Source organism: Canis aureus, chromosome 15 (assembly GCF_053574225.1).
Source record: "Canis aureus isolate CA01 chromosome 15, VMU_Caureus_v.1.0, whole genome shotgun sequence".
In the NCBI taxonomy this organism is placed as follows: Eukaryota; Metazoa; Chordata; class Mammalia; order Carnivora; family Canidae; genus Canis; species Canis aureus.
In genome coordinates this window covers 53076456-53091271 of record NC_135625.1, presented here as the reverse complement: position 1 = coordinate 53091271, position 14816 = coordinate 53076456, and the positions used below count along the sequence as shown (strand labels likewise).

Here is a 14816-nt window from a genome sequence, read left to right as displayed (position 1 = left end):
CTTTCAGACGTTTGCTGCAATGTTTCGGGTAGAGATCCTTTACCCCTTTGGTTAGGTTTCTTTCTAGGTAGCTCATGCTTTTTTTGGGTGCTGCGGTTGTATAAATGGGATTGATCCCTTCCTCGATGTCCCTTTCCTCGGTCTCATTGTTCACATATAGAAAGGCCAGTGGTTTCTGGGCCCTGAGTTTGTATCCCGCCACACTGCCGAACTTGCTGTAGGTGTTCCAGCAATCTTGGGGTGGAGTCTTTGGGTTTTCTCGGTACGGTATCATGTCATCGGCGAAGAGGGAGAGTTTGACTTTTCCTTTGTGGGTTTGAATGCCTTTTATTTCTTTTCGTTGCCTGATTGCTGAGGCCGTGACATCTCATACTATGTTGAGAATAGCAGCGGTGAGAGTGGACATCCCCGTCTCGTGCCTGGTCTTCGGGGAAAGGCTCCCGGTGTTTCCCCATTGGGAATGATAATTTGGCAGGGGCTTGTCGTAGATGGCTTTGAAGATGCTGAGGGAGTTTCCCTCTATCTCTATACTCTGAAGCGTTTGGATCAGGAATGGATTTTGTCAAATGCTTTCTCTGCGTCTCTTGAGAGGATCATCTGGTTCTTGTTTTTTCTCTTGCAGATCTGATCAGTCACACGGAGTGCTTGCCGAGTGTTGAATTGGCCTTGCGTCCCGGGGATAAATGCCACCTGGTCACGGTGAGTAACCTGCTGGGAAAGCACATATGCAGAGTCTCCTGCCACTTCCCAGTTCTCTTGGCTTCCTTAGAACGTTGCCGTCCAAATCCAGGCGTCACTACAGGTGGTGGCCATGTGGGCGGACAGACGGGATGGGCGCAGACACACGTGTGGGGGACCTGGGGTGCAGTCTGCAGATTAGTCTGGACGCCGGTGGGGAAGGTGGGAGCCACATGTGCCAAGCGGGTCCTCCTCTGCTGCTCCGCAGCCTCCCTGCTACCCCGTGGTGCAGTCACATGCCCACAGCCCCATATTCCTCAGGATCTGGTTTGGGGTAAGCAGAGGCCTCGCAGGCCTTGCAGGCTGGAGGCCCTCAGGAGGCTGTGGGAGGCCCCGGTGATGGACGGTGACTGAGGCCCTCTGTGTCAGTGCGGTGGGAGAGATCCGTTCCTGCTGGGGGCGCTGAGATGGGGGGGTCAAGCCCCAGCCCCCAAGCCTGGGCCCCTCCTCAGGGAGGTTCCTGCAGCAGTCTTGCACTGCCCTGGTGTGCGGAGCTCTGGGATGTAACCATGTGCTTTGGGGACCCTGTGGCACCAGGCTGGCCCGGCCTGAGAGCACCCAGGAGCGCCCTGACTGGACAGTTGAAATATGGGGTACTGCCTTTCCCCAGGAGGGGTGCCTGCTGCTGTGCTCAGCTCTGGCAGAAGGAGTTTAGGGACAGTCAGTCTCATCCTCCTCCCCAGCCCCCAGGAGGAGCCTTGTAAATATCAGCCAGACTGGGTCCATTTCCTGTCCCCCTCCCCCCTCCCCATTGTATCTAAACACAGTGCAGAAATTCATTCCAGCAACGTGGGGGAACCAACCTGTTGCAGAACCCTTGAGGCCTGCTCAGGGGCAGGGCGTTGGGGGGTCTAGGACGTGGGGGGGTGTTGGGGGGAAGAGGAGGGAGACATCACAGGTGTGACCCCTGCTCCCTTGGGGTGGGTGGCACTTGGGACCTTGAGGGGTACAGCTTGAGGAGGGAGTGGCTGTGTTTGGGGACAGGGGTGCAGTGGTGGGGAAGTAGGGTTAGTGTGCGTGTCCAGGTCCTGGCCTTGGAGTGGTGGCTGGGGCAGCGGGCTTTGTCTGCAGAGGAGCAGCTGGGGGGGGTCTCTGCCCACCCCTGCCTTGGGTTGTCCCCGTAGGGGCACCAGCCTCCTCCCTTCCTCCAGCTTCCTCCCCTGCGGCCTCAACCCCCAGGGCCCCAAATGACCACTTGTTGGCCAGGGGGGAGCAAGAGCCTGGGTTTTCCTACACGCGTCCAGGGCCCACTGCCGTGTGCAGAATGGCCTTGTTCGGTGGCCTGTCAGTGGGGGTGACATGTACTTCGTGTCCCCCTGTCCCGGGTGCTGGGCCGCGGGCAGGACAGGACAAGGCACCCTGACCCTGGAAGTGAGGTTTGGGGGTACCTGGCTCCTTGGTCGCCTGAGCTCTGCGGGGAGCTCCCGTGCTGCAGCGGAGGGGGGGGCGGCCTTGTCCCCGCCCTCAGGGCCCGGAGCCCTGGCGACCTGCTGCGCACCGAAGGGCCCGTGCCCACGTGTGCCCAGGTGTGCGCCCCGGGACCCCTGGGCGCCCGCCCCAGCCGCGACTCCCCCTCCCGCTGCAGGCCGCCCCGCCCTCCACCGCAGCTCGGCCCCGCCCCCTCCGCCCCCCATCCCGGGGCCTCCCTGACCCCCGTCGGCCCCCGCCCCCAAACCAGGACCCCACCCCCCGCCCCGGTCCCGGGCCCCTCTCCTGGCCTCCGGACCCCTCCCCCTGCCTCCTCTAGGTCCCCGCCCCCCGCCCCCGTCCCGGGCCCCTCCCCTCCCCTCCCCTCCCTGGCCCCTCTCCTTGCCTCCAAGCCCCACCCCCTGCCTCCTCTAGGTCCCCGCCCTCCCCCCATCCCGGGCCCCTCCCCTGCCTCCCGGCCCCTCTCCTTGCCTCCGGACCCCTCCCCCTGCCTCCTCTAGGTCCCCCCGCCCCTGCACTGCCTCCCCGCCCCTCCCCCCACAGGCCCCGCCCCTGCTGCCCTGCGCCCCCGCAGCCGAGCGCTTTACCAGCCGGGCCCCTCCCGCCACAGGGACGCGCGTCCTCCTGCCCCATCTCCCTGGGCCTCCTCACCTCGTTGGCTCACCTGCTGGCGCCTCCACCTGCCGCGGCGGACAGGTGCTGCTGGGTGCGGGCTGGAAGGGGGAGGGAGGCGGGTGGGGTCCCCTGGCTCCGGGGCAGTTGGGGGCGGGGAGTGCGGTTCTCCGCCTCTGAGGAGCTGAGGAGGGAGCCCGCAGGCAGCCTCCTGGGTCTCGACCCCCTGTCCCTAGGCCTGTGGTCCTGGGCAGGGCTCAGCCTCCCATCACTGCATACTCGCAGCCCGGACGCTCCCTGAGGCCCGGGAGGTGTCGGGGTGTCCTCCAGGCTTCCAGGGCCCTGTCCAGCGGGCATCCCAGCGGGACACCTGATTCCTCACAGGCGACACTCCCACACCTGCCCTGTTGGTCCTCGGGTCCCCTCCCCAGGATCTGGTCTGCTGTTCTCCCTCCAGGGCGGCTGGCCCTGACCTGAAGCAGCCCGGGAATGGCCCGGGCCAGGGCAGCAGGAATTGGGCAGGTGGCCCGCACGCTGAGGGGACACATCCTGGCCTCAGGCCAGGGACTGTTTCTTGCTGCCCCAGCAGGTGCCAGGTATGGGTCCTGGGACTGGGACAAGCCCCAGGGACTGTGAGGGCTGGAGTCTGGCCCCACCTGGGGACCTGGTGGGGGCGCAGGGGACAGGCTGGGCAGACAGCTGTGACGACTCGGTACTTGTCCCGGTTGTGCCGCCTTCCCTGGGAAGCTCTGTGACCCACGCTTGGGTGCCAGGCCTCGGGCTAGGGGCTGGGGGCCCAGTGGGAACGAGATCCCCTGCCCTCTAGGAACTTACTGTCTGTGGGGGGAAGCTGGCCTGTGCCGGGGAGCCTGTGACCTTCAGAGGTGCGTGAAGGGGACTGGGCGGGCGGAGGGCTCAGGGCGGCTTCCTGAGGCCCGTGTGCTCCAGGCTGGACGGATGAGGCCCAGGGCAGCCTTCGGGGCCTGGGGTCAGACTCAGCCCAGGGGGTGGGCGAGCCAGAAAGGGCAGGTGAGGGCTGCAGGGCACGTGGAGCAGCTTTAGTTTCTTTGAAAAGCCGCGTCGAGGCGCTGCCAGCCTCTTTATTTATTTTTTATTTTTAAGTTTATTTTTATTTACTTTTGTTATATTTTATTGGAGTTCAAATTGCCAACATATAGCATAACACCCAGTGCCCATCCCATCAAGTGCCCCCCTCAGTGCCCGTCACCCAGTCACCCCACCCCCCGCCCACCTCCCTTTCCACCACTCTGCCAGCCTTTTTAGCAGAGTGGTCTGATCGGGTTTCTGTTTGGGGATTCCTGGGATGCAGTGGGGAGCAGGGATCACACGAGTGGACATGGGTGCTGTGCCTGGCTCAGACCAGAGCGACATCCTTGGGGCCGTGTCTGCTTGCCACTGCCCCCACCTGCTGTGGGAGCTGCCCAGCCGCCTGCCCAGAGGCGACTGTTCTTGGGCGATGCCCGTCTCCTGTCCCCTCTCCCAGGTCCCCAGGGCCAGGGCTCATCTCCCAGGGGGACAGACAATCCGTGCTGTGTCCCTGCAGATTCAGCCCTTAACGTCCTCATCCCGTTTCCCGACTCAGACGGCGTGGCGGGCCGGTGTGCAGGGGTGCTGGAGCTCCTGGCTGTGGGTACTTATCCCGTGCCTCGGTTTCTTCTGGGGTGGCTCCGGGGCTTTGTAGGAGCGCGTGCAGCTTCTTGTGCCCTAGGTGTGGGGCCAGCGCTCGGCCAGGCGAGAGCCGCCTCTTGTTACTGCTCGGGGCCTGTGACCCGCCAGCTTTCTCTGACTCAGTGCCCCCGTGTCTGGGCTTGGTCGAGTGACGCCCCCGTTGGCTGGTGGTGGCCAGACTGTGCAGACTGTGTCCTCCGGCTGTGCTGTCGCCGCTCTCCCCCTCCTGCAGTGCGGCCAGGGTGCCCCGCGGTGGCAGCCACACGGAGGCCTGTGTCCGTGGCCTCAGGGCTTAGGTGGTCCACTTGCCCGCCAGGCAGGGGGCTCGGGTCGGGGCAAGAGGGACAGACCCCACGTTGCCTGGCTCCAGGTGCCTCGGTTCACACCGCGGGGCTGGACAGGCAGGCAGGAAGGACCCGCTTAGTAGGGCTGGGCACGTGCGGCCCCCCTTGTGGCCCGTGTACACGCATGCACACATGCACTGACGCCTCCCACAGATGCACCTGCAGACACATCCACGCCCTCACGCTTCACGCGCACGTGCTCACACTTGTCCACCTTCACACCCCCCCACAAACACACACAGGCACGTGCTGCGCGCCCCATACATCGTTCCCGTGTTGACGTCGCCGCGTTCTTACCTTAAGGATACGGGACCCGGGCCCTCCAGCTTCGTGACCCTGAGCGGCCTCAGAGACGGCCCAGAAAGTGAACCAGCCTGGGCTTCGTCTGGGGGGGGGCTGGGGTTGCAGAACGTGGGTCAGCGACAAGGGCCGGGACCCCTGCCCAGCCTGGTACCGTGCCCCTGAAGCTCCCACCCTCTGCTCCCCGATGTGTGGGCCGAGGGGGTGGCAGGCTGTCCCTCGCTCCCACCTCAGGACCCTCCCTGGATCCTCCTGTGTTCCTGGCCCCTGGAGCCTGTGCTCTGGGACTGCGGGTGGCGGGACCTGCTGTGGTCTCTGAGCTGCTGGTGTCCGGGCTGCCTCCTGCCCTCAGGCCAGGAGGAAGGCTCCCTGCTGATCAGAGAAGGGCTCGTTGCTCCCCGGTGCTGTCCCTGTGAGGCCGCTGCGTGCACAAGTGCGTGTGTTGGTAGCATTCGGAGCCCTGAGGCCCACCAGGACCTGCAGGTCTGGATGTCTGGGTCTGAGGCTGCTCACTCTCTCTCAGCACCCAGGACTCATTTTGCTCTGGGCTTGTTGCAGTGTCTGTGGCCCGAGAGCTTGGGTGGAGGGACCGCAGTATGGCTGTCCTGGGTCTAGGTCTGCAGTTAGGGGCACTTCCCTTGGTGGGGAGCAGGGCTGGACGGGGAGCCTGACCAGGTTGGAGCGGCCCACGGTGACGGTGACTGTGTGGGCAGTGTGGCTGCTCAGGCCCAGCGTCCTGATCGAGCTGCTCAGGGATCCCCAGGGAGGAGATCCCAGAGAAGGAGACAAGGGGACAGAGTGCCCATGGAGGGACCCGGGGGCCGGGGGGAACAGGGTGTCCATGGAAGGATCTGGGGGTGGAGGGGGAATGGGGCGCCCATGGAGGGAACCGGGGGCGGGGGAGACGCGGCACCCTTGGAGGGACCCGGGGACTGGGGGGACAGGGCGCCCATGAAGGGATTTGGGGTTGGAGGGGGGATGGGGTACCCATGGAAGACCCAGGAGTGGAGGGGGGACGGGGCACCCATGGAGGGACCTGGGGTGGAGGGAGGATGGGGTGCCCATGGAGAGACCCAGGGGTGGAGGGGTGATGGGGCACCCATGGAGGGACCCAGGGGTGGAGGGACATGGGGGTGGAACGGGGACGGGGCACCCATGGAAGTACCCGGGGGGGGACGGGCGCCCATGGAAGGACCTGTTGGGTGGGAGGACAGGACGTCTGTGAGAGGATCCCCTGCACACAGGCACAGGGTGTCCATCCAGGCGGGGGACCTGAGGACAGGGGCCGTGGCCCGGGGCGAGGCGGGGTCACAGGAAGGGTTGGGAGCCCTCCTCCTCCTCCTGGCGTCGTGCAGCAGAGCAGGTGTGCGTGGGCGTGCGTTCCTGGGCATGCAGCGGCACCGGTGGTGCTTCTGCGGGGCCAAGCGGGCGTCTCCTCAGGTGATGCGGACCCCGGCCTCCAGGAGCGAGGCCACCTCCGAGGCACGGACCAGCCTCTTGGTTGGCACCGTGTGCCCCAGTGTGCAGACGTGAGGCCCGACGCCCGGGAGAGGAGAGTGTGGCCGGCAGCCAGGCCTGCGTCTTGCCCTGGCCCTCTGGCGCCCATGGCCTCGGGGAGCCGCCCCCCAGCAGTCTCCCTAGGGCCCTGTGTCCGCGTGACCATGAGACACGGCGAAGCGGGCGGCCATCTGGGAGCTTCCTTCCCAGGTCCCCGCCCCACTGTAAAGCCCGAGTGCGGCCCCCGGGGAGGCTGGGCTGGTCATGTGCGTGGCCCCTGTCGTCCGTGGCAGCACCCGGGGCCCCTTCTGAAGCAGCCTGGGGCTCCCCGGGCTGGGCTCTTCCCCTCGGACATGGCCCTTCAATCCGGATGGCGTCTCGCTCACCTGTCCTGAGAGCCCACCTGGCGACCTCGGCCCTTGCCGCCTCTCCCCGTGTGCGAACAGCCCGTCCCCGTCCCCGTGGGCACAGGGGCCGGGCCTCTTGGGAAGGGGCCCAGCGCGGGACCTCGGCCAGTGACGCCTCCCCCTCTCCCACCCCTGACCCTGCAGCCTGTGGTCACCTTCATCTCTGGGAAGCTCACGGCAGCTGCAGCCCACCCCCTCCTGGTGGGTCCCGGCCCCAGCTCCCTCCACCCACGCTGAGCCTCTCCAGACCTCATGCCCAGCCCACGGCCAGGGCCTCTGCTGCCGTGTAGACCCCTCACTAAAGCTCAGGAGCCTGGACACCCGGCTTACATTCACGTAGTCCCGCGTCCTCTGCACTTCCTGATGCCCCAGAACCTGCCGCTGGGTCCTTATCCCCAGTTCCCTTGTCCCGAGATCACCTGCTCCCGCTTCTGGGCAGTGCCTCCTCCACCGCCAGGTACCCCTCACCTTCGGGCCTGGCCCCCCTCCTCCCAGCCTCTACTCTTGTCCTGGACAGAGGATGAGGGGAGGGTGAGGCCAAGGCCAGCCCCCCACTGGCAATGAGCCTGGCCACCCTGGAGCCGTGGGACCCCAAGGCCCGCCCGGTGCCTGGATCCGGAGGTGGCTGTGCGGGGCCTGGGGCGGGCGCTCGGGCTGTGTGCCAGCCTCCGTACAGCCGCATCCTGCCGCTAGGTGTGGGCGGTGGGGTGGCAGGCTGTGCCTCAGGCTCCGCGCAATCTGGACGCGGTGGCGCCTGGCCCCCTGCATTCCCGGGTCGCCGTGTCCCCAGTGGGTCTGCAGACACTCCCGCCGCTCCGGGCTGGCAGGGTGCTGGCTCTGCTGCCCCTGCCCGGCCTCCTGGGGGCGGCCCGCCCTCCTGCCGCGCCTCGAACCCTGGCTCCTGGCTTTGAAAGCGTGTTCTGTGGTTGAGTTCTCCGTCTCAAAACTTGTCAGTGGCTGTGAGGTTCAAGGTGATGCCTGTGGTCGGCACGGCCGGCGTCAGTCTGTGCGTGGTGCAGCCCGTGGCTTCTGGAGTAGGTGTGCGTCAGACGGGGCGTGACCCTGGGGGCAGGGAGCCCGAGCTGCAGCAGCAAGGGGAAGGCGCCAGGCCCCCGTCCGGGAGCCCCAGGGCAGCGTGAGGACCCGGGGGCCCGCTGTGGGGCGGGGATTGGCTGCTCACCTGGGGACAGAGGGCCGTGCGCCTGCCCAGCACACATACTCGTCTCCAGGTGACCCCCCACCCACCCCGGCCCCATGCCTGTCCCACTGGCATCTGCCCAGGTCCACGGGGCAGGGGTCTGCTTCGACCCATTCCTGCACCTCGCGGCCATGCAGGAGGCGCCCTGGGCGGCTTTCCCCGCTGCTCTGGCCTTGCGTGTGGCCCTTGCACCTCCAGCCTGCGTGCCCCGCTCAGTGGAGCTGCCGGGAGCAGGAATGGGGCTTCCTGGAAGCTGAGGCAGCGCAAGAGCACGCTTCTGGTCCTCTGCGGTCAGGTGCGAGGGCAGGAGACGCGGCAGCGCTGTGGCTGCTTTTCCTGCAGCAGGCAGTGGCCCTGGCTCACGGCTTTCAGTCTGGTCCTTCACAGTGGCGCTGCCTCCCCGGCCAGGGGCGGCTTCCCCCTGAGCCACGTCCGTTACCGCTTCACACAGGCCCGGGACGCTTCTCACAGGTGTCGGTGTGGTGCCCACGTGGGGCGGGCGGTGAGCTCTGCGCTGCTCCCACTCTGCGTAATTCAGCTCCGCCTCGGACAGATCATCCCCTGACTGTGGCCTCAGCTTCTATCTGACGGAGGGGTCTTCTCTGTAGCGGATGTGCGTGGCTGCGCCGTGTGGACTGGGGTGGGCCCCGTGTGCCTCCGAGCCAGAGCTCTCGCATGCGTCGTCCCCTCCAGAAGTGCTTTGACGTCGATGTTCAGTTGTCACCCTTGTCCTTTGAGGTTCCCGGGACTCCTGGAGCCACCTGGCCCGTCTGAGGCGAGGAGGCCCTGCCAGCCCATCCTGGAGTGGACACAGATCCAAAGCCTTGCTCCTGTTGTGCTTGAGTGGATGGACTGATGCAAGGATGGATGGCGGATAGATAGGTGCACGGGTGGATGGGTGGGTGCGGATGGATGGGTCGGTGGGTTGATGGTTGGGTGCATGGGGATGGATGGGTGGGAGGGCATAGATGGATGATATGGATAGGTGAGTGGGTAGATGATGTATGTATGCGTGGATGGATGGATTGGATGGGGAAGTGGATGGATGGGCGAGTGGATGCATGGGTGGGTGGATGGATGGGTGAGTGGGGGATGGGTGAGTGGGTGGATGGGTGGGTGGGCGAGTAGGTAAGACCCTGGCTGGATGAGACCATGGCTGGGTGAGTGGGTGGATGGATGCAGGGATGTTTTGAATGGGGGGTGTATGTCTACAGATTTGATTCTGGATGGTGACACCCCGATTATGGAAGGAGATGGTGTTTGTGGTGGAGCAGTTCCTTGGTTTCTTCACTCACTGAGAAGTGAGTGGCAGGGAGACGGGGACGGCGGGGTGTTACCCACGTCAGCACCCTGCAGGTGAGGGTGGTGGTCCCATCTGCATGGGGTCCCTTGGCAGTGGGCAGAGCTGGATTTGAACCCGGGCCTCTGACTTCGCGGCCAGTGATCGTCCAGAGGATTCACTGGAAGCAGGGCCCAGCGGGAGAGCGCAGTGAGGGGTCTGGGCCCAGACCACACAGGCCCAAGTCTGCTCACCCACCAGCTGTGAGAGCCGGCCCACGCTCCTCAGCCCAACCTCCGTCTCACGTTTGTAAGGCCAGGCGGGGTTGCGGGGAACCCGGGTGGGGTGTGGGCTGAGCACAGGGACCATATCTTCTCCCACCTGTGACCCGGGGGATCAGGAGTGTCAGGAAGAGCACTGGGGATAGTTCCACGCCGACCCTGCCCCGCCCCCCCGCCAGTGAGGAAGGGCCATGGGGTGCTGGTGCTTTCAGGAGCCAGGAGAGTCCTCGGGCCGCCGGCAGACCCTGACGAGCGGGCACAGGCCTAGAGCTCTTCTGGGATTGTCCTTGCGGCCCACATAGGCAGGGTTGGGGTGCGAGTGGACTCAGAGGCTCCTTGGCCTAGCAGGCCTGCGGGGGACAGACAGGGAGTGCCTGGGAGGGACGCGGTCCTGTCCCCTCCCCCAGTGCTGTTCCCGGGGCTCAGAGACCTTGTCCACATATGCACGTGTGAGCAGGCCGTGTCCCCATACCCCCGTGGTGCCCCCCGGCCTCCCCCCAGGCTCAGCATGCTCCAGAAGCTCGTCACTTGAGACGTCAGGCTGCCTCCAGGCCTTGCGTCTGTATGTCCTGTGGGTCATGGGACAGCTGGGGTCCCTGCCCACCCACCCACCTGACCGCAGATGTGAGGACTGGGAAACGTCTCGTGGGGTCTCATCCGGGACAGCAAGGAGCAGGCGGTGGCGCACATCTACCCCTTGCCACCCACGTGCCCTTCCTTATTCATTTGGCAAACACCAGGGTGCCCGTTTTGGGAGTGGCTCATCCCAGGCTCAGGGGTCTGCTGGGGGGAGCAGCGGGAGGGGTCGGGGGTCCTTCGGGGGTCTGTCCCGAGCGGGGCGGGAGGGGTGCAGCGGGCTGGGGCGGGGCCAGGCTGGAGGTGTGGCCCCTTGGCCCGGGTGTGGGGTCCCAGGTGGAGTGCAGAGGCACGGGGGACGCGGGTGGGGTGGTGCTGTCGGTGGAGAGGCCCCAGACATGGGCACGGGCCCAAGGGGCGGGGTGCTGGGTGCTGGGACCTGACCTGGGCAGAGCCTGGGCCGCCGCGAGGGTGGGTGGGCTGGGGGAGCCGAGGAGGCGGGGGCCTTTCCCGGGGTGTTGCCTTTGGACGGTGCAGAGCGGGCTGGGACAGCAGGGGCCCGGAGAAGCATGTTGTCCTCAGACGAGAGGAAGAACCGCAGGTCGGTGTGTCAGCTGCCGAGGGGGATGCAGCGGAGCCCGCGGGTCCCAGCCGGAGGGCAGAGGGGGTCCTGTGGCCTGGGTGGCAGGTGCGGGCCCCGAGGGAGGAGGGGCAAGTGCAGGACTCTCCTGCCGCACAGGCAGCACCCCGAGCCCTGGAGTGGACCGAGCAGGGCCCGTCACGTGGACTGCGTGTTTCTCCCAGAGTAGGAGAGCGGCGGGAAGGGGGTACGCGGGAAGAGGAGAGAACACGGAGTGGGGCTTCCAGGGCGGGACACCTGTAGCCTCGAGGCCCTGATAGGGCCCTGTGTCCAGAGCAGTGTGGGCTTGGGAAAGCGGAGGGCAGGGCAATCCTGAGGAGCCTGTGTGCTGAGGCCGCGGGCGTGGGGCAGGTACAGGAGGCTGGGGCGTGGGGCAGGTCCAGGAGGCCGGGGCGGGGGGCAGGTACAGGAGGCCGGGTCATGGGGCAGGTGCAGGAGGCCGGGGCTGTGGGGCAGGTGTTCGGGGCCAGAAGCTCAGGGCTGCAGAGTGTGCAGCAGTCCCTTCAGCCCGGGGCCACACGTCCTGAGCGCTGCTGCGTCCGTTGGTGGCAATGACGGTGGGGGCAGCGAGACCAGTCACCTCCCGGGAACCCGTGTGATTGTGCAGCCAGGTGCCACCGCTCTGCAGGTGGTGACTGGGGCAGTGGCCCGAAAGCGGCCAGGGTAGGGGTCTCGCTCCCTGGGACCCCTGCCTGGAGCCCCTCTGGGGGACGCTGCAGCAAGGGAGGCCGGAGCATGGTGCGTGAGGGGTGCGGACGCCCCGCTCCTGTGGCTCGGCCCAGCCTGCGCCAGGTGCCAGGTGGGGCAGCAGTGGGCATGGCTGCTCTGACGTGGCTGTGGAGCAATGAGGAGGGCAGCGCCGGGGGCTCGAGTGGGCAGCGGGATGGGGCGGCCGTGAGGGCTGGGTTTCCTCACGGGGGGAGGGCGCTGGCTCGGGCGAGCAGGGTTTCGGGGCTCCCTCCTCCACAGGCCGGCCTCCTGGCGGGGACCCAGAGGCCGGACGAGACAGGCAGCAGATTACGCCGGGCCCTCCCTGGCCGGCCCTGTGGCTCCTGCCCCCCTGCCCTGTGGCCCTGCCAAACTGTGGGTCTTGGAGTGCTCATCTGGACCCTGATAGGCCCTGCCCCAGCCCCAGGTGGGGTGTCTCCCACCCCCCGCAGTTCCCCATGGGAACTCCCCCCGCCCCCGGTCACACCTGTCCGGCAGGTGACCTCAGGGCATCACCCCCATCACTGGTGGCTGGTTAGGTGGCCGATGCTGAGGGCGCCCTGCTGCCCGCTGGGGAGGGTTGTGCCCAACCAGGGGGTGTGGGCGATGCCAGGAGGGAGGGGAGCGCCGGCCGGCAGGTGGGGGTGCGGTGAGGCCCCGGGCCAGGTGCATGCAGAGCGCCAGGCAGAGGAGCATTCCCGCCGGCCCGCGGGACACGGATTCCTCCTGCACGCGGGCAGCTTCACCAGCGCTCACGGGGCTTACCGGCCAGGGGGCCTCAGTTTCCCTGGTGGATCATCGTGGCGGGAGGGAAGGGAAGGAGTGATGAGGTGCGTGTAGGGCGGTAACCGGGCCCCGCTGCTCTGCTGTCCGCTTTTCCCCTGGCCCGACGGCCTCCTGCTGGCCCGTGTCCTGCCTCTGGCCCAGGGCAGGGCAGCGCGTGGGGTCCCGACCTCCCACTCTGTGCCTCTGAGCGGGGTGCCCGCGTGGGGGCTGTGGGGCACTGGGCTGGGGGAGCGCGTGGCTCACCGGTCCCCTTGCTGCCAAACGTGTGGTCGTAGCTGGGCGGGGGCATGGGGAGGCCAGACGGGTCGTGTGTCGGCCTGGGAAAGACGTGTGGTCCGCGCGGGGACCTGTCAGGGTGTGGAGGGGTGTAAAGGCGCCCACGACGTCGCCCGGGGCACGTGAAGGAGCACCTTGACCCTGCAGAACCCCGTCCGCGGCCTCTCGCACCCGCGCTGCCCACCGCCCCCGACTCGTGGCTTCAGGAGCACTGGCACGAGCTGAGCCCCGGCTGAGCAGGTGGCCTGAGCGGACGCCCCAGGACGCGGCACGGGCCCCCGACGGCTGCGCCGCCCCTGCTGCCCCCCGGCCCGGTGGGAGGCTGCGCAGGCAACACAGAAGCACCTCCCCGGTGCCGGGAGCCTGCTTCAGGCTAGGAGTGCTCCAGCGAGGGCGCAGCGGTGGGCTCCCGGGACTGGAGATGACCAGGGTCGCAGCAGCACGGCCGGGCCGGTCACAGGGCAGGGAGCGGGTCACACGGGGACTCGGGCGGGTCACACGGGGACTCGTGCGGCTCCCAGGGACCCTCGCGGGACAGCGGTTTTCTGGCTACGTGGTGTGTAGGAGGCGCCGTCCCGGTGCCGGGAGGAGAGCGCAGCAGGTGAGCCTGGCTCCGGGGTCAGAGAGCTCCCTGCGTGCTGTGCTGCCACCGCATGAGGCGGCCCACTCGGGACAAAGGGTGCACCTGCCGCCCCGGCTCCTGGTCCGGGAAGCAGCCTCGCCGGCACCCGCGGCCACCTGGGCAGTGCGGTGGGGACACGGGCTGGGTGTGGAGGCTGAGGAGCCCCGCCGAGCTCGCGCCCCCCGCGTCAGGTGCCCTGTGCTCTCTCCCTTCCAGCTCGGAGCCAACGCCCTGCTTTTCCTCAGCGTGAACACGTAAGGGGTCTTCATGAGGGTCCTGGCCGAGCGCTCCCAAAGCAAAGCCTTCCTGCAGGCCCGCAGCTACACTGAAGACCGGCTGAGGCTGGAGGACGAGAACGAGAAGCAGGTGGGCGCGGGGGGCTCTCACCTGCAGGGGCACGGGGCCAGCGGGGGACACGGGGTGGGGAGCACAGCTGGGGGCATGGGGCCGTGTGTGTGGTGCAGACAGCGGAGTGTGGGCCCGGGGTGCAGGGCCGGGAGCACCCAGCGGGGAGCACGGAGCTCGGGGTGGAGATGCTCAGGAGCCTCAGGAAGAGGAGACAGGGCAGCGGCAGTGGGGACTCCGTAGACGTGGAGGGGGAGGACCTGCCACCTTCTGTGGCCCCAGCGTCAGTCTCCCCATTGGTCAGACGGTGTGGCCAGGTGACACTGTAGGGCTGGGAGGGGGCAGGGCGAGCTGCAGAGCTGGTATGCGTGTGTGTGGGCCACATGTGCGGAAACGTGTGCATTTGTGTCTGTACACACGTGTATGTGTATATGTGGAGCATGTGTGCAAGTGTCCATGCCTGTGTGTGTCTACGCGTGTGGATTTGCATTCGTGTGGACTCTGTGCATGCCAGTGTCTGTACGTGAGTGTGTGCATGTGTGTACATGTATGTGGGGATACGTGAACATATGCATGCAAACGTCGGGTGTGTGCATATATGTGTGGATGTGTGCGTAACTGCACATGTGTGGATGTGTGTGGATGCGTGTGTGGATGTGAGTGTGCGCATGTGTGCAGACGAGTGTGTGGCTGAGTGTGTGTGTGCATGCAGGCACACACGTGCGTACGATCCGGAGTCCCCGGGGCTGGTCCCTGAGCGTCTCCTGCGACATCAGCCCCGCCAACTGAGGGTCTCTTGGCCGTTTTTGAGACGCTTGCACGCACAGCGCGGGGACCCCCCTTGGATGCCTCCCCGACATCCTTGAAGAAGCGACGTTTGGGGGCCGCCGCTGCGTCTTCCTCTTCTGAGTTTCCCTTTGCTCTTCCTCCTGTCTTCCATCTCCTCTGCGTTTCCTTTCGGATGTCTTTCTTTCCGTGCTCGGCGTGTGTCTGTCTTCATCTCTTCTCTTCCCGTGGCTGCCTTTCCCGACGACCACGTGAGGCTCTGGGCCTGTTGGGCCCCCGAGCTTGGGGTCGGCCGCGAGCGATG

The 14816-nt window shown here is 66.7% G+C and overlaps 2 protein-coding genes across 17 annotated transcripts in view; one reads left to right on the top strand and one right to left on the bottom strand.

The window, feature by feature from the left end:
• LOC144284804 (adenylate cyclase type 1-like) overlaps positions 1-14816 on the bottom strand; it is a 414796-nt gene that overhangs the window by 73550 nt on the left and 326430 nt on the right. Inside the window, exon 9 of one of the 2 annotated variants that reach the window (XM_077849863.1) lies at positions 9444-10123. The exons of the other annotated variant lie outside the window; for it this stretch is intronic. The gene's annotated coding sequence lies outside the window, so the exon portion shown is untranslated. Of the gene's footprint in view, positions 1-9443; positions 10124-14816 lie in introns of those variants that run through there. 2 annotated transcript variants of the gene reach the window in all.
• Positions 1-14816, top strand: part of LOC144284801 (adenylate cyclase type 1-like) — a 131461-nt gene that overhangs the window by 56325 nt on the left and 60320 nt on the right. For 10 of the 15 annotated variants that reach the window (XR_013353228.1, XR_013353226.1, XR_013353219.1 and 7 more), the window contains one exon: positions 623-699. Coding sequence is in view for 3 of the 15 variants with exons in the window: in XM_077849851.1 (XP_077705977.1) it covers positions 623-699 (77 nt within the window). In the remaining 12 variants the exon portion in view is untranslated. Of the gene's footprint in view, positions 1-622; positions 700-13639; positions 13748-14816 lie in introns of those variants that run through there. The other 5 variants (XR_013353222.1, XR_013353220.1, XR_013353223.1 and 2 more) reach the window with 3 other exon arrangements.